The 23,854-nt window shown below is 40.3% G+C and overlaps 1 protein-coding gene across 20 annotated transcripts in view; it reads right to left on the reverse strand.

Annotated features, from left to right (window-relative positions):
- The window catches only part of CEP63 (centrosomal protein 63), a 102,947-nt gene that overhangs the window by 63,628 nt on the left and 15,465 nt on the right, over positions 1-23,854 (reverse strand). For 14 of the 20 annotated variants that reach the window (XM_088840457.1, XM_088840463.1, XM_055413361.2 and 11 more), the window contains 2 exons: positions 6,048-6,143; positions 5,100-5,222 (listed from right to left, as the gene is read on the reverse strand). In XM_088840457.1, the coding sequence (XP_088696583.1) occupies positions 5,100-5,222; positions 6,048-6,143 (219 nt within the window). Of the gene's footprint in view, positions 1-5,099; positions 5,223-6,047; positions 6,197-22,858; positions 22,929-23,064; positions 23,254-23,854 lie in introns of all 20 variants that reach the window. The other 6 variants (XM_088840466.1, XM_088840461.1, XM_088840460.1 and 3 more) reach the window with 5 other exon arrangements.

The following is a 23,854-nucleotide window of genomic DNA, read 5'->3' on the forward strand; positions in this document are numbered from 1 at the left end:
ATTTTAACAGGTATCTATAACCCAAAGCCAAAGAGTTCAAAATTAATGATGGATCAATAATAACTTCAAGTTGCACAATCAAGAAAACGAGCCCAATATTCATGAAAAAGGCAAATCAAAGGGAAAGGAAACTCAGTCTTTCTATCACTGTCCTCCAAGAGTCTCAACCAGAGAAGCATGCTAACTTAAGGTAATTACTGTTCACCAGCTGATATTCACTTACTCATTGTTTCTACCACGTATACTCCAGGTACTGTTCTAGTGCTAGGGATACAATATTTAACAAAACAAACAAAAATTCTAGCCCCACTCAACTGGAGGGCGACAGACAACACATTATTGTACAGTAATCAGATAGCAATACGGTCGTCTGTCAGTATCTGTGGAGGACTGGTTCCAGACCTCTCCGGTTACTAAATCCATAGATGATCATGTCCCTTATAAGAAATGGTATGTTATTCACATGGAACTAATGTGCATCCTCCCACAGACTTGAAATCATTTCCAGATTACTTATAATGCCTAATACAATGTAAACGCTGTGTAAATAACTATAAATACAATGTAAATGCTGCTGCTGCTGCTGCTAAGTGCTTCAGTCGTGTCCGACTCTGTGCGACCCCATAGACGGCAGCCCACTAGGCTCCTCTGTCCCTGGGATTCTCCAGGCAAGAACACTAGTGCATAACAAATTCAAGGTCTGCTTTTTGGAACTTTCTGGAATTTGCTTTTCCCAGAATATTTTAGATTCACAGTTGGTTAAATTCACGGATGCAGAACCCATAGATACAGAGAGCCAACTGTACCCATTTTGGGGAAAATCGAGCATGGAGTACTCAGAGTTGGTGGTTGCAGTTTGCAAAAGGAGTGGTTAGCGTGAGTAACATGAAAGTAAACACCAGGGAGATGGAGATGAAGTTATACTATTCTGAGAAGTACAAGGCCTTGAGGTGGAAGCATCTTGGCATGTTCAAGGATGAGCAAGAAGGTTGGTGTGGCAGGGGGGGAGTGAGTAAAAGGGAAAAAAAGGAAGAAAAGAAGGGAAAGGTCAGAGTTAATAGGCAGTGAGACTCTGTAGGTCATTATGATAACTTTGTCTTTTAGGAGAAACTACTGTAAACTTACGGACAGAAGAGAACACGATTTAACTTAAACTAAACAGAATCATTCTGGCTCTTGTGCTGAGAGAAGAGAAATCATGGGTGACTCCAAGGTTTTTAGGCTTCAGCAATCTGAGGAATGGAGTTACATTAACTAAAACAGAAATGGTGCTGGAAGATGAGGAAAAAATAAGTCAGGGCCTTTATTTTAAAGAAGTCAAGTTTGAGACAGCTTTAGATACTATATGGAGATGTGAAATGGGAAGTTGGAAATTATTCTGTAGCCAAAAGTCAAGATTAGATATAGGAATATAGGAATTATCAACATATACACAGTGCTTAAAACTATGAGACTGAATAGTATCACCAAGGGAGTGGCCTCGAGAGAAAAGAGAAGAGGTACAACAACACAGTTGTAGGGTGTTCCAATGCTAAAAGGCTGAGGAAAAAAGTAATTGAGAAGGAGTGGCAAACAAAGTAGGAGAAAACCCAGGAAAGTACAAGTGCTCTCCAAGCCAAATCCAGAAAGCCAAATCCAGTTGAGTCTAATGCTGCAGACAGGATATGGAAGATGAGGGTGGACACAGGCTTCAGTAATGCGAATTCACTGGTGACCTCCATGCCCACAGCTTCTGCAGAGGAGAGAAAGGCTTACTGAGTGAGTGTAAGAAATATGGAGGGCAAGGAACTAGAGACAAATATAGGTACCTAAAGTCATTTCGGAAAAGGCAATGGCAAGCCACTCCAGTACTCCTGCCTAAAAAATCACATGGATGGAGAAGCCTGGTGGGCTGCAGTCCATGGGGTCGCTATGGGTCGGACACGACTGAGCGACTTCACTTTCACTTTTCACTTTCACACATTGGAGAAGGAAATGGCAACCCACTCCAGTGTTCTTGCCTGGAGAATCCCAGGGATGGGGGAGCCTGGTGGGCTTCCGTCTATGGGGTGACACAGAGTCGGACACGACTGAAGTGACTTAGCAGCAAAGTCATTTAGTTAAACGACGCTAGTTAAACAACTTCTTTTTTTATAAAATGAAGGAGAAAAATGGGACAGTATCCAAAGGACAAAAATAGAGGTCAACAAAGGATATTTAAGAAGGGGGGAAATTTGCATGTTGGTGGAAAATATCCAGTAGGGAGGAAAAACCTGAGGATGCAGAATAGAGAATTTCTGGAGCGGCATCGTGGAAAGGGAATAGGGAGGGCATGGACAGATCCTTCAGTAGGAAGGCAAAGTATATGGAAACAGTTGCAAACAGAAAGGTTGGAAGCTGTGATAATTATCTTTTCATTGCTTCAGTTTTCTCAATGAAATATAAAGGTCATCACCCAGAAGTGAGGATATGGGGCAAAGTGCTAAAAATTCAAGAAAAGAGAAAGTATGAAACAGTCATTATGGAAAAATAAGGGGACAGAGAAGAGAAATATAATTCTGGACAGCATGAGGACCCATCTGAGGTGAGTGAACACAAATTGAAAATGAGGCCAGTCAGCAAGATCATATTTTTCTCCAGCCATGATCTGCCACAAAAGACAGGTAGAGAGTGGGGAGAAAGCTGGATTTAATGAGAGTTAAAGGAGGAGCCTGGTGGACCATAGTCAATTGGGCCGCAAAGAGTCGGACACGACTCAAGTAAAGCAAACAACTAAGCTATGACAAACCTAGACAGCGCATTAAAAAGCAGAGACATTACTTTGCCAACAAAGGTCTGTACAGTCAAAGCTCTGGTTTCCATATTAGTCATGTATGGACGTGAGAGCTGAACCATAAAGGTTGAACGCTGAAGAATTGATGCTTTTGTACTGTGGTGCTGGAGAAGACTCTTGAGAGTCTCCTGGACAGCAAGGAGATCAAACCAGTCAATCCTAAAGGAAATGATCCCTGAATATTCGTTGGAAGGACTGATGCTGAAGCTGAAGCTCCAATACTTTGGCCACCTGATGGAACCGATTCACTGGAAAAGACCCTGATGCTGGGAAAGACTGAGGATAGGAGAAGAGGGCAACAGAGGATGAGATGGTTGGATGGTATCACTGACTCAATGGAAGTGAGTTTGTGCACTCAGGGAGATGGTGAAGGTCAGGGAAGCCCCGCAGTGCATGGGGTCACGAAGAGCTGGACACAACTGAGTCACTGAACAACAACAAACAAGAGAGGGCACAGGAACAGAAGGGGAACATGAGGAGTGTAACCATGGGACAGAAGCTGGGTAAGGAGTGGGAGGTGAGGACACGAGGTAGGTACGGAGCAGTGACAAGTGGCCAGATCCAAGCACTTTAAGGAATGGGGAATCAGGTGATTATCGAGCATCAGGAATAAGAGGCAGCAAACTGAAAAGACGGGGATGGTAGTCAGAAAGAATGAGATGCTTAAAAATGTGATTCTTGGAGGGCTGCAAATATTGTTAGTGACAATACCTAAGGAATTGCAATGGGAAAAGGGAAAAGAGACAGGGAGATCAAAATATCTCTGGAGGAAAGAACACCAATGAACCAAAGACCACAGTATTATAAGGATCATCTTTGTGGATACCAAAATCCTCAAGAATTATGGTAAGAGCAATGTTGCAGAGAATGACAATCAACCAGTAATCAGGGATCAGAAGATGACTAATTTTGCCTGTATGTACATTGTTGCTGTTGTTTAGTCACTATGTTATGTCTGACTCTTGAGACCCCATGGACTGCAGCCTGCTAGTCTCCTCTGTCCACGGGATTTCCCAGACAAGAATACTGGAATGGATTGCCATTTCCTTTTCCAAGGGATCTTCCCAACCCAGGGATGGAACCTGAGTCTCCTACGTTGACTGGTAGATTCTTTACCACTGAGCCACCAGGGATGGTGGTATATGCTTATGACATGAAAATCAAAGATGGAGACTCTGAGGTACAAAGAAAACAGAATGGTCTGGAGTGGTAACAGGGAATAAGAACATGAGGGGTTTTGTGCAAAAACCCAGGTACCAGTGAAGAAGGCTGGAGAGAAAGCAAAATCTGATTCTAAGCTCTTCAAACATAGAAAAATATTGAGATGTAAAAAAAATATTAAAAGTAGAAAGTAAAATTCTAGGTAGTAATAATATAACAGTATTACTGGGTGACAGGTCACTTTGAGTAGAAACATTGTAAGTAATCATACAAAGATGTTGAACAACGTTTCTCAAATTAACATCAGCTGGGGAAGCTAGATAAAATGCAGAGTCCTAGCTCACATGCCATACTACTGGATCAGAATCTCTGGGAGACTAAAGAGGACCCTGGTTAACACTTAGGTACACCTGAGAACCAAGAGCATAGACAGAGGAGAGGAGAGGTGGATGCAAGGGGGGAAAAGTGCCAGCCCCGTGCTGTTCTTGGTGTGTAAAGTCTCGACTTCCTTAACTCCTCTGGGGAATCAAGATATACAATAATCATGGAGTTACTCAAACTTAACAAAAACTTAGTCAGCAAAGAGGGAGGCAAGTGACTTATCACATCTAAATGGGAACTAAGAATAAATAATCTGATAAAGAAAGTACCATGTACAAAAAAGCCACATACCTTCAACACTTACTAAGCCCCTACTCTGTCAGGTGATAAATAAAACAAAGACAGTACCCACAGAGGACAGCCAGTAACTGGGATCAAAGTTCCTTAGTGTTGGCATTTGGGTACAATAGGTCTTTCCTGTGTGGAATAGGCCCAGTCATGTTGAGTGTCCCTGGTTCCTGTGCCCTACTCACCAGTTTCACTCCCAGTCATTCTGACAACCAAAACAAAGTCTCAAATATTTCCAATGCCCTCAAAGGATGGCACCACCCTCCTGAGAACTACTGATAGCTAAGTAACCACAGGGAACCAGACGATGACAGGACACCCTCCCACCTTTGAAAGAGCTCAGTGGTAGTCCTGCAAGTGAGAGAAAATTGGCTTCATGAAATAGCACTATTAGAAACAGAGTTTTCCAACATGAAAGCTGACAATCACAACAAGCCAATCAGTACTATGAACATACCTCTATTTTTCCAGTTAACCTCTCAATTTCAGACCGATCTTCCCTGTGATTTTTGGCATTTCCTCTGAAGTCTCTTACATGTTTTTTCTGTAGCTTTTCGTAGCTTCTCTTCAGTCTGCCTAACTGTAGACACAGTTATTTCTAGACTTAAAATTTAAGAATGTGTAAACAGTGCTGATAAAACAAACTGGCATTATGAAAGCACAAGTAGAGCTAACTAGCATCCCTGAAAATAGACAGCATGTTAGATAAAATATAAAACCCAAAACTACCAGAAAAAAAAAATATATTCAAAGAAAAAATAAAGAGAAAAGTTTAATAAATAAATAAAACAAAGGTCTAATTTTTTATTATAATATACAATAGCCCTGCACTTAGGGGCCCCACAACCCATCCTCACAATAAAATCAGCAAATAAACACTCTTTTTCTTTTCTCCAGGCCTGTGGTTCTTGAACCATTCCCCAGTGGAACACTGATATTCACTATGCAGGAGAGGTATGTTTCAGAATTAAATAAAAAGTATTTTTTTGCCAATCTGAAGAATACAATTCAGTTAACTGGTAGAATTTTCTTACCTTTCTAATTTATACCAAAATGCTTCTGAAACCTTTGAATCTTCCATTATTTAAAATCTAGTAACTGACTCAACTCAAAAATTAAAACATTTAACATAAGCTTTTGGTATCAGCATTTCATGGTATTATACAAAATAGCTCTATTTCTTTCAGATACTCAACCAAGAAACATATTTTAGAATCACTGTTGTAGGTAATATCAAATATATAAAAGGCAAGATTATGGGTTTAAGAACATAGAAAGATTTTTACTCCAATATCTTCCATGGAATATATACATCCACTTTATAAAGTAGAAACCAGCTCACTAACAAAATTCTCAAGGTTGAAGAGACAGAATTATACAATATGTAATAGAATTAAAATCTTACTTCTTCATGTAGTTTCTTTAACTCTTGCTTATACTCCATGGCCATCTCTTGCTTGACTTTTTCATGTTTTTCTACCTGCTGACGCAACATTCCAATCTAAAAGCAGAGAGGTGGTAGCATTTTTCATTATTAGCATTGAAAAAATTACCCTGAAACATAAAAATAGAAAATAACCTTTGTATGTATCTGTAAAGACATGTTCTCAATTGTACAACTTCTCAGGAAGTCAAGCACCTAATTAATAATTTATAATACTTCCAAAAAAACTGAAAATAAGCAATTGTTCTAAAATTTCTAGGTTTAGATGAAAATTTGCTCTATCTTATTTATTCTTCCTAAGCCTTTTTACAGGGGGGGAAAAAACCTCACAAAAAATTAACAAGTTACAAGAACCTTGGAATCTAAAAATATTGAACAAAAATCCATGCAAGTTCAAGAATAAATTCTATAAAGCAAAGCACAGAGTACTAACGTTAGACAGAAAGACACCAGGAGGCTGAAAGCTCTTGTTATATACAGTCAATATTCATTTAGATTTACCCACAAATTTAGTGTTGTGCTAAGTCCTTCAGTCGTGTCTAACTCTCTGCGACTCTATGGACTGTAGCCCATCAAGCTCCTCTGTGCATGGGATTTCCAGGCAAGAGTACTGGAGTGGGTTGCCATTTCCTAATCCAGGGGATCTTCCCCACTCAGGTATTAAACCCGTACCTCCTGCATTAGCAGGTGGATTCTTTACCACTGAGCCACCTGGGAAGCCCTATTAGATAAATAGCTAAGACTAAAACTTAAGAATAAGCCATAAAAGGTTACTTAGAAATAAGAGGAGAGTGCCAAAAGAAAAAAAAAGGGTTAAAGACCGAAAGAACTGTCTTAGAGAAGCAAGAATCCTAGGTTCAGAGGAATAGGACAGATGATCATTGTTTTTTCTTATGAGACTTATAGAACTATTTTTCTTTTCATTTATTATAAGAGTCAAGCACTAGTATAAAATGTGAAGAAACAATTGTTAAATTTTATTTATTTACCAGGGTCTGGTTCATAATAGTAAAGCAACAATATTTAAATTTCTTAAAGAAAGTGTATTTATTACTAGTACAAACAACTCCTTCACTCTCAGCAATAGGCATTGGGCAGAGAAAAGGAGGCCAAATTTTGAAAACTGTCAGTATGGATGATTATCATTTTAACTACAATTTAGAGTTTTTAAAGTGGTTTCTTAAACCGTAACTCAATCTTCACAACATGGGAACATAGGAATTATATCCTCTGAAACAGGTTCAGAGACGTTAAATTATTTGTCCAAGGCCATTCAGGTGAAAAAATGCACAGCCAGGACTCCAAATCCCTTACTTGTTTCATTAGGTCTACCTGTTCTGTAGGGCATTAGAAGGTAACAGCAGCAGCAAGGTTCATTAAAACCAATCCAATCCAAACAGTGTAATCAGAAAACATATAAAGCATTCACTTATGAAATGAGTTGTTTATACTAGTACTCCTCCAAGTATGAGCTGCAGATGGGCTGGACCTGGTCACAGCAGCAATCCAACATGAGGTAAGAACCTTGAAGCAGAATGTAAATCAATTATGTTACTGTTTGGTGCAACTGACATTTTTATACAGCAAAACCTTCTGTGATGTGAAGGATGCAATGCACTGATTTACATTCTGATGCAAGCATTACCTCACCACGGACCTGTCATTTGAGTAGCATTGGTTTATACCATGGGGCTAACTGCTCCTAGGCCTGAAACTTACAAACAAAAATGACAAAAACTTAAAGGTCTATATTCTAGTTCTTTTATCATATGCTGTTCAAGTAGATTAATAAATATATTACTACCAATAACAGTGAAATTATAATTTCACAGATCAACTCTATGGAACAGATTCTTATTAGTATTTGGTAAACGCATTTTACCTCTAGAAACTTAATCAACTTCCAGCAACCCAATCAATGAAGCAGCAAATCACTGACAGCTACATTTCTAAATATCTTTTATGTCTTGATGTCCAAACTTCAAACCTTTACAAAGGGGCCCATCTGCTCAATCCTGTCAATTTCTTTTTAAGTGTTAAGTATGGGGATACCTCAGAAATACTGCAGGTTCCTTCCAGACCACCACAATAAAGCAAATTTTGTGATAAAATGAGTCATACAATATTTTCAGTTTCCCAGCACATATAAATGTTATGTTTGCACTGTACTATAGTCAACTAAATGTGCAAGAACATTATGTCTAAAAAGCAATGCATGTATCTATCTTAAAAAACATCGTATTGCTAAAAAAAAAAATGCTAACCATCATCAGAACCTTCAATAAGTCATAATCTTTATGCTAGTAGAGGATTTAAAATATTGCAAGAATCAAGTCTCCCCGGGGCCTCAGTGGTAAAGAATCCTCCTGCCAATGCAGGAAACACAGTTTAATCCTGATCTGGGAAGATCCCAGATGCTGTGCGCGGTACACCTAAGCCACAACTATTAAGACTACACATAAGAACTGTACCAAAAAAGGTCTTAATGACCCAGATAAACACAATGGTGTGGTCACTCACTTAGAGCCAGACATCCTGGAGTGTGAAGTCAAGTGGGCCTTAGGAAGCATCACTACAGAGTTAGTGGAGGTGATGGATTACAGCAAAGCTATTTCAAATCCTAAAAGATGATACTGTTAAGTGCTGCACTCAATATGTCAGCAAATTTAGAAAACTCAGCAGTGCCCACAGGACTGGAAAATGTCAGTTTTCATTCCAATCCCAAAGAAAGGCAATGCAAAAGAATGTTCGAATTACTGTACAATTGCACTTATTTCACACACTAGCAAGATTATGCTCAAGTTAGAATTCAGCAGTATGTGAACCATGAACTTCCAGATGTTCAAGCTGGATTTAGAAAAGGCAGAACCAGAGATAAAATTGACAACATATGCTGGATTATAGAAAAAGCAAGGGAATTTCAAAAAACATCTACTTCTGCTTCATTGACTATGCTAAAGCCTTTGACTGTATCACAACCAACTGGAAAATTCTTAAAGAGAATAGACTACCAGACCACCTGACCTGTCCCCTAAGAAACCTGTGTACAGGTCAAGAAGAAACAGTTAAAACTGGACATGGAACAACAGAGGGTTCAAAATTGGGAACGGAGTATGTCAAAGCTGTATATTGTCACCCTGCTTTATTTAACTTATATGCAGAGTACATCATGAGAAATGCTGGGCTAGATGAATCACAAGTTGGAATCAAGACTGCTGGGAGAAAGAACAACCACCTCATATACAGAGATGACACCACCCTTATGGCAGAAAGCAAAGAACTAAAGAGCCTCTTAATGAAAGTGAAAGAAAACAGTGAAAAAGCTGGCTTAAAACTCAACATTCAAAAAACAAGATCATGGCATCTTGTCCCATCACTTCATGGTAAATATATGAAGAAAAAGTGTAAACAGTGACAGATTTCATTCTCCTGGGCTCAAAAATTAACTGCGGATGGTAACTGCAGCCATGAAATTAAAAGATGTTTGCTCCTTGGAAGAAAAGCTATGACAAACCCAGACAAAAAAAGCAGAGACATCACTTTGCTAACAAAGCTATGGTTTTACCAGTAGTCATGTATAGTTGTGAGAGTTGGACCATAAAGATGGCTGAGCACTACAGAATTGATGCTTTTGTACTATGGTGCTGGACAAGACACTTGAGGGTCCCTTGGAGAGCAAGGAGATCAAACTAGTCAATCCTACAGGAAATCAACCATGAATATTCACTGCAAGGACTGATGCTGAAGCTCCAACACTTTGGCCACCTGATGCAACTGACTTACTGGAAAAGACTCTGATGCTGGGAAAGATTGAAGGCAGGAGAAGGAGGCGACAGAGGATGAAATGGTTGGATGGCATCACTGACTTAATGGACATGAGTTTGAACAAACTCAGGGAGACAGTGAAGGACAGGGAAGCCTGGCATGCTGCAGTCCATGATATCGCAAAGACTCAGACATGACTGAGCGACTGAACCACCACCACCACCAGAGACCAGGAGCCACAGCTCCTGAAGCCCGCGTGCTCTAGAGCCCATGCTCTGTAACAAGAGAAGTTATCACGACAAAAAGAAGCCCACGCACTGCAACTAGAGTAGCCCTTGCTCCCTGCAACTAGAGGAAAGCTTCTGCAGCAATAAAGACCCAGAACAGCAGAAAATAAACAAATAATTTGTTTAAAAAACAAGTATTTAAGAATTACCAAAATTAGACACAGAGACATGAAGTGAGCAAATGCTGTTAGAAAAAAGATGCCTACACTCTTGAGTTCAATTCAAGGTGGCCACAAACCTTCAATCTGTAAAAAATACAGTATCTGCAAAGTGCAATAAAGTGAAGCATAATAAAATGAAATCTGCCTGTAGTGCGGTAGTGCCTGTGACATCAAAACTAAGCCACAGGAATAAATTTAAACAGCCCTGGAGTGACAAAATAGTCTCAAGTTTACACACAAGGGAATTTCTTTAATTCACAGAAACATACATGGGAGTTTCTAACAAAACAAACAACTTAGATATCTACATATGTATAGATATGACCCTTGAACAACATAGGTCTGAGCTGCTGGATACCTATACGAGAATTTTTTTCAATAAACGTGTTACATACTGCACTATCCAAAGTTGGTTGAATCCACAGATTCAGAACTACAGATACAAGTGACAATGTTAATTGCTCAATCGTGCCTGACTACTTGTGATCCCATGGTCCTGTGTCCATGGGATTTTTTCATGTAAGAATACTGGAGTGGGTTGCCATTCTCTTCTCCAGAGGATCGTCCTGACCCAGGGACTGAACTGGGGTCAAAATAAATTCCAGTTTAGCAAGTGGCATCTCAGAACACAATCTAACATAGCCAATGTTAACTATGTACAGTTGACCCTTAAACAACATGGTTGAACTTCATGGGTCCACTTATATATAGATTTTTTTTTTCAATAAATACTACAGAGCTACATGAATTCATGAATGTGGACTCTCCAATAAAGAGAAAGAAAGTGAAAGTAGCTCAGTTGTGTGGGACTCTTTGCGACCCCATGGGCTGGAATTCTCCAGGCCATAATACTGGAGTGGGTAGCCTTTCCCTTCTCCAGGGGATGTTCCCAACCCAGGGATTGGACCCAGATCTTACTGCAGTGCAGCCAGTTTCATTATCATTTGAGCCACCAGATAAAGAAGGCTGACTATAAAGTTCTATGTGGATTTTTGAGTGCAATGGAGTCAATGCATCTAACCCCCACATTGTACAAGAGTGAACTGTACTGCTATGACCCAAACTGCAAAAGGCCAACCATTGACAGATTCTCTTGACAAGGAAAAAAACACTTTATGAAGCCTAACACTTTCCTTGTGACATGAAACATTTCTAAGATATTCTTGGTAAGTGCAGTACCAAGAATCAAAATCTCAATGTATCACTCACAGAAGTACCCTTAAGAAGCAGAACAACAGCACTAATGAGTGGTGATCCTACTGGTAGGAAAGCCCATCCAAGTGGGGCTTGGGACCAGTGTTTATCTACAGTCCTTCCAATCCTTCTGAGATTAGTATTCATGCCAGAAATATAGGGGACGTTCTTGCACTTATATATGCTTTCTGCTTCTCTTCCAATATTCAATGTTCTTTTTATTGTATCAGCTAAATTAAGAGAAATCAATTAGCAAATGTTATTAAACTTTTCCCAAAAATCATCAATAACACTGGGTGGTGAGACCATAAATAATATTTATTTTCTTCTTTTCTTTCTTTTCCCCTTTTCTTTTCAACAAGTGTAAATATACATTTTTTTAAGTTTTCTGAATTTTATTTTAAACCGAACCAAAAGAAGCAAAATGTTGAATTTGTGTTTAACTTTTTACACTAATCACACAATGTGGCCAAAAACAACATTCACTAAACTCAGTGATTATTAACATGTGCATGTAATAGAATGATCATGTGACTCCCTTTACATTTTCTTAAAGAAGAGGTAAAAAGCCTCTTGATGAAAGTGAAAGAGGAGAGAGAAAAGGTTAGCTTGAAGCTCAACATTCAGAAAACGAAGATCATGGCATCTGGTCCCATCACTTCATGGGAAATAGATGGGAAAACAGTGGAAACAGTGTCAGACTTTATTTTTTTGGGCGCCAAAATCACTGCGGATGCTGATTGCAGCCATGAAATTAAAAGACGCTTACTCCTTGGAAGGAAAGTTATGACCAGCCTAGATAGTATATTAAAAAGCAGAGACATTACTTTGCCAACAAAGGTCCGTCTAGTCAAGGCTATGGTTTTTCCTGTGGTCATGTATGGATATGAGAGTTGGACTGTGAAGAAAGCTGATCGCCGAAGAATTGATGCTTTTGAACTGTGGTGCTGGAGAAGACTATTGAGAGTCCCTTGGACTGCAAGGAGATCCAACAAGTCCATTCTAAAGGAGATCGATCCTGGGATTCATTGGAAGGACTGATGCTAAAGCTGAAACTCCAATACTTTGGCCACCTCATGCGACAAGTTGACTCACTGGAAAAGACTCTGATGCTGGGAAGGATGGGGGCAGGAGGAGAAGGGGACGACAGAGAATGAGATGGCTGGATGGCATCACCGACTCTATGGACATGAGTTTGAGTGAACTCCGGGAGTTGGTGATGGACAGGGAGGCCTGGCGTGCTATGATTCATGGGGTCACAGAGAGTCGGTCAAGACTGAGCGACTGAACTGAACTGAAAGAAGTTACATGTGTACTGTATGTAACCAAGATAACATGATCCTTGAAATATTAAAAACATTAACATTCTTATGCATTTTCACCAATGAATTTTTCTTCGGAAAAAAAAAAAAAAACCAGAATTTGACATACAAATGCTTTCTATGCATTATAAAAAACAGTATTAACAATTCAAGATAGCGATGTAGGAAGATTCTGAAGTCATCTCCCTCCTCAGACTCACTGGATCTACAGCTAAACATAGAACAACTTCTTCTCAGAAAAAAACTTAAAGCTTGGTTGAGGGACAACTACTTGTTGGACAAAAGAAAAGAAAACCATACAAAAACCTGTAGGGGAGATGGAGACACAATCTCACCATAAATCTCACCCCTACTGTAGCAACCATAACCAGAAGGGAACTCAAAACTCAGAGCATCTCCTTGAGGAGCAAAGAGTTCAAACCTTACTTTGGACACCCCAACTTTTAAGACATGCACTTGAGAGGTGAGCCCCCAAACATCTAATTTTTGAAAACCAATGGGTCTTGTGTCCCAAGATCCACAAAATGATAGTAACCTGAGAAACACCTTTTAGAGGGCTCATGTGCTTGGACTCACCCATCCCAGAGTCCAGCTCAGAGGCACCCAATTGGGGCTAGACTTAAAGTGAGTTAAGGCCCACCATTAAAACCTCAGCTAAAGGGACAGGGGTCTTATTCAACACACACAGCTAGGATCCTGTTGGAACACTCTGGAAACAAAGACTGGAAGGTACCACCTTTGTCATGCTCCAGAGCACCACTATCTCCCGGAAGAGAAACTTTCTCTGATGTCCTGACTTTTACACCTCCTGCCCAGGATATGATTCTAGTTTACCTGGCTCTAGAGACCAAAGGAGCTTCGTGATCTGGGTCGTAAGGAACTGTTATAATCAGTGTCACCCAGAAAGGAGCTCATGCCCCAGTCAGGTGCCCGGATTTTTGTGACTACTGCTAGAGAACACCTCTACATTAACTGGCTCTGGTGGTAAGTGGGGGCTTCCCTGGTGGATTTGCAAGAATCCACCTGCAATGCAGGAGACCCTGGTTCAATTCCTGGGTTGCGAAGATCCCCCGGAGAAGGGATAGGTTACCCTCTCCAGTACTATTGGGCTTCCCTGGTGGTTCAGACGGTAAAGAATCCACCTGCAATGTGGGAAAGACCTAGGTTCAATCCCTGGGTTGGGAAGATCCCTTGGAGGAGGGCATGGCTACCCACTCCAGTATCCTTGCCTGGAGAATCCCCACTGGTGGGCTACACAGTCCATGGGGTCACAAAGAGTCGGACACGACTGAGCAACTAAGCAAAGGTGGTCAGTGGGGCTTATACTCGTGGGTCCTACAGGACTGCAACCCAAGGAGAAAAAGTTCTTAAACAGCTACTATCACAAAGGCACAGCAAAAGGCAACAGACCCTGGAGCTGCATTCTTTCTGTGAAGGGAGACTACTAACTGATCATCGTGACTGCTAAGGGACAAGCGTCTGGTTAGGCGTGCATCCTGGCGTTGACTGCAATCCTTTCCAGAGACCTTGGAGGGCACTACCTTTGCTTTCACACTCTGCTGCCTCCAGTGCACAGATGGCTGTACACATGGCTTGTGCACAGGGTCCTCCCTGTGATGACCCAGCTCTAGGTGACAGGAAGGACTTGCATTCCTGGATCCCACAGGACTATGGCAATCAGAGGGATAGTTCTTGGCAGGCTACTACCCTTAAGGCACTGTACAGAAAGTAGAATGAGGCACACTCCCCAGGCTTTCTGTGAAAGAGTCCCCTTTACTTGTCTTGGACTTTTGTCCTAAGGAGAAGGCTTCAGGTTTGGCTCACATTTAGTGGCCTATGGAGTTGCTCTCAAAGAACATAGGCTGTGGACACCTTCTTGGCATTCTCCCTCTGCCTTGCTCCAGCCTTGCTCCAGCCCAGAAGTATTACCCAGAAAACAGCTCACATGGAGCCCACATGCTGCTGATGCTGCTAAGTCACTTCAGTCGTGTCCGACTCTGTATGACCCCATAGACGGAAGCCCACCAGGCTCCCCCGTCCCTGGGATTCTCCAGGCAAGAATACTGGAGTGGGTTGCCATTTCCTTCTCCAATGTGTGAAAGTGAAAAGTGAAAGTGAAGTTGCTTAGTCGTGTCCGACCCTTAGCGACCCCAAGGACTGCAGCCTACCAGGCTCCTCCATCCATGGGATTTTCTAGGCAAAAGTACTGGAGTGGCTTGCCATTGCCCACATGGTGACCTCCAAATCACCCAGCTCTGAGGACCAACGTGGCTTACTCCTGTAGCCCTTCAGAACTGTATATATCTGCATACTTTAAAAGCTGCTGCCCCAGCTTCCAGTCAGTCCGAATCTAGGTGCTGAGATTCTCCACTGTGGGACAATGACAGGTCTTGGCACATCCTCAACTACTCAGTTCAGTTCAGTCGCTCAGTCGTGTCCGACTCTCTGCGACCCCATGAACCACAGAATGCTAGGCCTCCCTGTCCATCACCAACTCCCAGAGTTCACTCAAACTCATGTCCACAGAGTCGGTGATGCCATCCAGCCATCTCATTCTCTGTCGTACCCTTCTCCTCCTGCCCCCAACCTTTCCCAGCATCAGAGTCTTCTCCAGCGAGTCAACTCTTTGCATGAGGTGGCCAAAGTATTGGAGTTTCAGCTTTAGCATCAGTCCTTCCAATGAACACCCAGGATTGATTTCCCTTAGAATGGACTGGTTGGATCTCCTTGCAGTCCAAGGGACTCTCAAGAGTCTTCTCCAACACCACAGTTCAAAAGCATCAATTCTTCGGCGATCAGCTTTCTTCACAGTCCAACTCTCACATCCATACATGACCACGGGAAAAACCATAGCCTTGACTAGACGGACCTTGGTTGGCAAAGTAATGTCTCTGCTTTTTAATATACTATCTAGGCTGGTCATAACTTTCCTTCCAAGGAGTAAGCATCTTTTAATTTCATGGCTGCAATCAGCATCTGCAGTGATTTTAGAGCCCAAAAAAAATAAAGTCTGACACTGTTTCCACTATTTCCCCATCTATTTCCCACGAAGTGATGGGACCAGATGCCATGATCTTTGTTTTCTGAATGTTGAGCTTCAAGCCAACCTTTTCACTCTCCTCTTTCACTTTCATCAAGAGGCTTTTGAATTCCTCTTCACTTTCTGCCATAAGGGTAGTATCATCCGCATATCTGAGGTTATTGATATTTCTCCCGGCAATCTTGATTCCAGCTTGTGCTTCTTCCACCCCAGCGTTCCTTATGATGTACTCTGCATAGAAGTTAAATAAGCAAGGTGGCAATATACAACCTTGACGTACTCCTTTTCCTATTTGGAACCAGTCTGTTGTTCCATGTCCAGTTCTGACTGTTGCTTCCTGACCTGCATACAGGTTTCTCAACAGGCAGGTCAGGTGGTCTGGGATTCCCATCTCTTTCAGAATTTTCCACAGTTTATTGTGATCCACATAGTCAAAGGCCTTGGCATAGTCAATGAAGCAGAAATAGATGTTCTTCTGGAACTCTCTTGCTTTCTCCATGATCCAGCGGATGTTGGCAATTTGATCTCTGGTGCCTCTGCCTTTTCTAAAACCTGCTTGAACATCTGGGAGTTCACGGTTCACATATTGCTGAAGCCTGGCTTGGAGAATTTTGAGCATGACTTTACTAGTGTGTGAGATGAGTGCAATTGTGCGGTAGTTTGAGCATTCTTTGGCATTGCCTTTCTTTGGGATTGGAATGAAGACTGACCTCTTCCAGTCCTGTGGCCACTGCTGAGTTTTCCAAATTTGCTGGCATATTGAGTGCAGCACTTTCACACCATCATCTTTCAAGATTTGAAATAGCTCAACTGGAATTCCATCACCTCCACTAGCTTTGTTCATAGTGATGCTTTCTAAGGCCCACTTGACTTCACATTCTAAGATGTCTGGCTCTAGGTCAGTGATCACGTTATTGTGACTATCTTGGTCGTGAAGATCTTTTTAGTACAGTTCTTCTGTGTATTCTTGCCACCTCTTCTTAATATCTTCTGCTTCTGTTAGGTCCATACCATTTCTGTCCTTTATCGAGCCCATCTTTGCACGAAATGGTCCCTTGGAATCTCTAATTTTCTTGAAAAGATCTCTTGTTTTTCCTGCTCTATTGTTTTCCTCTATTTCTTTGCATTGATCACTGAGGAAGGCTTTCTTATCTCTTCTTGCTATTCTTTGGAACTCTGCATTCAGATGCTTATATCTTTCCTTTTCTCCTTTGCTTTTCGCTTCTCTTCTGTTCACAGCTATTTGTAAGGCCTCCTCAGACAGCCATTTTGCTTTTTTGCATTTCTTTTCCATGGGGATGGTCTTGGTCCCTGTCTTCTGTACAATGTCACAAACCTCCGTCCAGAGTTCATCAGGCACTCTATCAGATCTAGTCCCTTAAATCTATTTCTCACTTCCTCTGTATAATCATAAGGGATTTGATTTAGGTCATATCTGAATGGTCTAGTGGTTTTTCCTACTTTCTTCAATTTAAGTCTGAATTTGCAATAAGGAGTTCATGATCTGAGCCACAGTCAGCTCCTGGTCTTGTTTTTGCTAACTGTATACAGCTTCTCCATCTTTGGATGCAAAGAATATAATCAATCTGATTTCGGTGTTGACCATCTGGTGATGTCCATGTGTAGAGTCTTCTCTTGTGTTGTTGGAAGAGCGTGTTTGCTATGACCAGTGCGTTCTCTTGACAAAACTCTATTAGCCTTTGCCCTGCTTCATTCCATGCTCCAAGGCCAAATTTGCCTGTTACTCCAGGTGTTTCTTGACTTCCTACTTTTGCATTCCAGTCCCCTATAATGAAAAGGACATCTTTTTTGGGTGTTAGTTCTAAAAGGTCTTGTAGGTCTTCATATAACTGTTCAACATCAGCTTCTTCAGCATTACTGGTTGGGGCATAGGCCTGGATTACTGTAATATTGAATGGTTTGCCTTGGAAACGAACAGAAATCATTCTGTTGTTTTTAAGATTGCATCCAAGTATTGCATTTCGAACTCTTTTGTTGACCATGATGGCTACTCCATTTCTTCTAAGGGATTCCTGCCCACAGTAGTAGATATAATGGTCATCTGAGTTAAATTCACCCATTCCGGTCCATTTTAATTCACTGATTCCTAGACTACTAGGTGCTACTAAAAATACAATAGGCTGCCTAGACAAGTACAGACGTTTGAGAAACACCCAGAAGCTGAGGCAGGGTTGAATTACAAGGTTCATCTCTTATACAAGGCTACTCCTTCAATACTGGAAGAGGTGGTTATTTCATTTACTGTACAGAAACAAATGGAGAGTTAAGGAACAGAGGAATATGTTCAAATGAAAATAAAATAAACCTCAGAAGAAACCTTAATGAAATGGAGGTAAGTAATTTGGGATTACCTGATAAGAGTTCAAAGTAATGGTCACAAAAATACTGAACTGGGGAAAAGAATGGATGAACACAATGAGAACTTCAACAAAGAGACAAGAAAAATACAAGAAAGTACCAAGTAGAAATCATAGAACCAAAGAATACAATAGCTGAACTGAAGAACACACTAAAGGGGTTCAACGGCAGACTAGATGAAGTCAACACACAGACAAGGCAATGGAATACACTCAATTAGAGCAGCAAAATGAAAAAAGAATGAATACTGTGAAGATGGCTTCAGGAGCTCATGGGGCAACACCAAACAGACTTTCATTTTATAGGGCTCCTAAAAAAGGAAGAGAGAAAGAAGTAGAAATGTTATTTGAAAAAATTATGGCGGAAAACTTCCCTAACTTGGGGAGGAAAACAAGCATCCAGATCCAGGAAGTCCTGAGAATTGCAAACAAGATACTACCAGGGCTTCCCTGGTGGCTCAGGGGAAAGAATCTGCCTGCCAACACAGGAAACATGGGTTCAATCCCTGATCTGGGAAGATCCCACATGCCTCAGAGCAAAGAAGCCCGTGGGCCACAACTATTCTATTTAGCCTGTGCTCTAGAGCGCAGAAGCCTCAACTACTGAGCCCTGCTGCTGCAACTACTGAAGCCTGCATGCCCTAGAGCCTGTGCTCTGCAACAAGAGAACCACTGTAATGAGAAGCCTGCACACCACTAGAGGGTAGCCCCTGCTCGCCACAACTATAGAAAAGCTCACGTGGCAACAAAGACCCAGCACGGCCAAAAATATATGATAAATAAATAAAATTATATTTAAAAGGAAGCTATCAAAGAGACCCACACCAAGACACATTATAAGTAAAACGTCAAAAGTTAAAGACAAGGAGATAATCTTAAAAGCTGTGAGAGAAAAACTAGTTCATTACAAGGGAACTCTCATAAAGCTATCAGCTGATCTTTCAGCACAAACATTTTAAGCCAGGAAGCATGACACATTCAAAGTACCGGAAGAAGAAAACGTCCCATCAAGAATACTCTGCCTGGCAAAGTTTTCATTCAGAATCAAAGGAGAGATAAAGGTTTTCAGACAAGCAAAAGTTAAAGGAGTTCACCACCACTAAATTGGCCTTATAAGAAATTTTAAAGGGACTCCTTTAAGCTGAAATAAAGGATGCTAATTATAATTAGTAACAAGAACACATATGAAAGGATAATTATCATTGGGAAAGTAAATATATAGTGAAGGTAGTGGATTAATTACTAATAAAGCTAATATAAAGGTTAAATGAAAAAAATATGATTACGATAATTAGCTAAAAAATATACAAGATAAAAATATATAAAATGTGACATTAAAACATATAACATGAGAGTAAATGCTGAGTTTCAGAATGGGATCAAACTTCAGATGTTATCAACTCAAAATAGATTGTTACAGATATAAGTTGTTAAATGTAAGTCTCATGGTAACCACAAAGCAAAAACCTACAATAAATAAGCAAAAGAGAAAGAGAAGCAGACAAAAGAATACCAGTAAAGAAAGTCATAAACCACAAAGGAAGACAGCAAAAGAAAGGGACAGAGAAAAACTGCAAAAGCTGCTAGGGGACAATTAACACAACGGCAATAAGCACATGCTTATCAGTAATTATTTATCTGTAAGTGGACTAAATTATCCTACCAAAAGCCATAGAAAGGCTGAAGAAATAAAAACCAACACACTCCTATATATGCTGCCTACAAGAGATAAAGGTAGATTATCTGCCTACTTTAAATCTAAGGACACAGTAAAAGTAAACGGATGGAAAAAGAGATTCCATGCAAATGAAAACCAAAAAAGAAAGATGGATTAGCTATATTTATATTAAAAACAAACAAAAACAAACCTTTAAAACATACTTTTTAATAAGAGACAAAGAAGGGCATTACATAAAGGGGTCAATCCAATGCGAGGATACACCATTTGTAAATATTTATGTACTCAAAATAGGAGCACCTAATATGTGAATCGTGAAGTTCCAGATGTTCAAGCAGGTTTTAGAAAAGGCAGAGGAACCAGAGATCAAATTGCCAACATCCGCTGGATCATGGAGAAAGCAAGAGAGTTCCAGAAAAACATCTATTTCTGCTTCATTGACTATGCCAAGGCCTTTGACTGTGTGGATCACAATAAACTGTGGAACATTCTGAAAGAGATGGGAATACCAGACCACCTGACCTGCCTCTTGAGAAACCTGTATGCAGGTCAGGAAGCAACAGTTAGAACTGGACATGGAACAGCAGACTGGTTCCAAATAGGAAAAGGAGTACGTCAAGGTTGTATATTGTCACCCTGCTTATTTCACTTATATGCAGAGTACAACATGAGGAACGCTGGGCTGGAAGAAGCACAAGCTGGAATCAAGATTGACAGGAGAAATATCAATAACCTCAGATATGCAGATGACACCACTCTTATGGCAGAAAGAGAAGAGGAACTCAAAGGCCTCTTGATGAAAGTGAAAGAGGAGAGTGAAAAGGTTGGCTTGAAGCTCAACATTCAGAAAACGAAGATCATGGCATCTGGTCCCATCACTTCTTGGGAAACAGATGGGGAAACAGTGGAAACCGTGTCAGACTTTATTTTTTTGGGCTCCAAAATCACTGCGGATGCTGATTGCAGCCATGAAATTAAAAGACGCTTACTCCTTGGAAGGAAAGTTATGACCAGCCTAGATAGCATATTAAAAAGCAGAGACATTACTTTGCCAACAAAGGTCCGTCTAGTCAAGGCTATGGTTTTTCCCGTGGTCATGTATGGATGTGAGAGTTGGACTGTGAAGAAAGCTGATCGCCGAAGAATTGATGCTTTTGAACTGTGGTGTTGGAGAAGACTCTTGAGAGTCCCTTGGACTGCAAGGAGATCCAACCAGTCCATTCTAAGGGAGATCAATCCTGGGTGTTCATTGGAAGGACTGATGCTGAAGTTGAAACTCCAATACTTTGGCCACCTCATGCGACAAGTTGACTCACTGGAAAAGACTCTGATGCTGGGAGCGATTGGGGGTAGGAGGAGGCGGGGACGACAGAGAATGAAATGGCTGGATAGCATCACCGACTCTGTGGACATGAGTTTGAGTGAACTCCGGGAGTTAGTGATGGACAGGGAGGCCTGGCGTGCTGTGGTTCATGGGGTCGCTAAGAGTCGGACACGACTGAGCGACTGAACTGAACTGAACTGAACTGAAATATGTCTCAAATTATTAACAGACCTAAATGCAGACATAGGCAGCAATACAATAATAATAGGGGACTTTCATATCCCACTTACATCAATGAAAAGATCATCCAGACAGAAAATCAGTATGGAGATATCAGCCTTAAACAACATATTATACTATATGGACCAACCGATATTTATAGAACATTCCATCCAAAAACAACAGAATACACATTCTTCTCAAGTATATATTGAACATCTTTAATAGATAAATCATATGTTAGGCCAGAGACCAAGTCCTAATAAGTTTAAGAATATTTAAATCGCATCAAACATCTTTTCCAATCACAATGGCATGAAATGAGAAATCACATGACGAAAAATGGAAAATACACAACTATGTGGAGACTAAACAACATGCTACTGAATAACCACTGGGCCAAAGAAGAAATCAAAAGAGAAATCAAAAATATGTAAACATCAACATGCTAAAATTTATAAAACACAGTAGAAACAGTTCTGGGAGGGAAGTTTACAGTGATAAAGACCTACTTCAAGAAGCAAGAAAAGTCTCACACACAATCTAACTTCACCTTAATGAACTGGAAAAAGAAAATACAAAGCCCAAAGTTAGTACAAGAGAGGAAACAAAGATTCAGTTCAGTTCAGTCACTCAGTTGTGTCCAACTCTTTGCGACCCCATGACTGCAGCACGCCAGGGCTCCCTGTCCATCACCAACTCCAGGAGTTTACTCAAACTCATGTCCATTGAGTTGGTGATGCCATCCAACCATTTTATCCTCTGTCGCCCTTTAGAACAGAAATTAAATGAAATAGAAACTAAAAAGACAACAAAGATCAGTGAAACTAAGAGCTAGTTTTTAGAAGGCAAATAAAATTGACAAAATCTTATTAGCCAGACTAAGGAAAACAGAGAAAGGACTCAAATACATCAGAAATGAAAGAGGAGATATTACAAGTGATACCACAGAAGTACAAAGGATCACACTGACTACTGTGAACAATCATATGCCAATAAATTAGACAAACCAGAAGCAAGGGATGAACTCCTACAAACGTACATGCTCAAAGACTCAACGACAATGAAACAGAAAGTCTGAGCAAACCAATCACTAGCAAGCAGACTGAATCGGTAATCAAAAACTCTCAACAAACAAAAGTCCAGGGCAAAATGGCTTCACTGGTGAAGTCTATGAAACATTCAAAGAAGAATCAATATCAATCTTCAAACTCTTCTCAAAAATATAAGAGGGGGATCATTTCAAAACACAATTTATGTGGGAGGTATTACCCTGTACCAAAACCAGACAAGAGTACTACAAAAAAAAAAAAAAATTTTTTTTTACAAACTAATATCCCTGATGAACATATATGCAAAAATTCTCAACAAAATATTCAGGAATACATTAAAAGGATCACATACCATTATCAAGTGAAATTTATTTCAGAAATGCAGGAATGGTCCAACATCTGTAATCAGTCAATGTGATACACTATATAACAAAATGAAGACAAAAATGCTATGATTATCTCAATAGATGCATTAAAAATATTTGACAAAACTCAAATACACTCATTTATGATAAAAATCTCAAATCTCTCAACAAAGCAGGTATGGAGGAAACATACCTTAACATAACTAATGGCACACATGACAAGCATACAGCTAACATCATACTCAATGTTGAAAATCTCGAAGCTTTTCCTCTAAGATCAGGTATAATACAAGGATGTTCACTTCACCACTTTTATTCAACACAGTATTGGAAGCTGCAGTCAGAACAGTCAAGCAAGAAGAAGAAACAAAAGGCATTCAATCTGGAAGGGAAGAAGCAATACTGTCGCTGTTTGCAGATGACACGAACACAGCTAGGAAACGGAGACTCCATCACAAGCTATCAGAGCTAACAAATGATTTCAGTAATACTACAGGATACAACATCAATTTAAAAATCTACTGGGTTTAATAACAAGCTATCCAGAAGAGAAACTGGAGAAAATAATCCCATTTACAACTGCATAAAAATAGTAAAATACCTAGGAGTAAATTTACCCGACAAGGTAAAATACGTGTATAGTGAAAACTACAAAACATTAGCAACAGAAACTGAAAAGGACACAAATAACTGGAAAGATGAAAGACTGAAAGAATCACTATTGTTAAAATGGCAATACTATCGAAAGCAATCTACAACTTCAGTTCAGTAGATATCAAAATTCTAGTGGCATTTCTCACATAAATAAAACAAAAAAAAAATTTGTATGGAACTGAACAGTCAAAGCAATCTTGACAAAGAACAAAGCTGGAGGCACCATGCTCCCTAACTTCCAAGTAAATTATAAGGCTACTATTACATGCAAACAGTAAAGTTTCATTGGCATAAAATCAGAGACTTAGATCCACAGAACAGAATAAAGA

This window comes from Moschus berezovskii, chromosome 1, assembly GCF_049115385.1.
Source record: "Moschus berezovskii isolate FMDL1 chromosome 1, NW_MosBer_1.0, whole genome shotgun sequence".
NCBI classification, from domain to species: Eukaryota; Metazoa; Chordata; class Mammalia; order Artiodactyla; family Moschidae; genus Moschus; species Moschus berezovskii.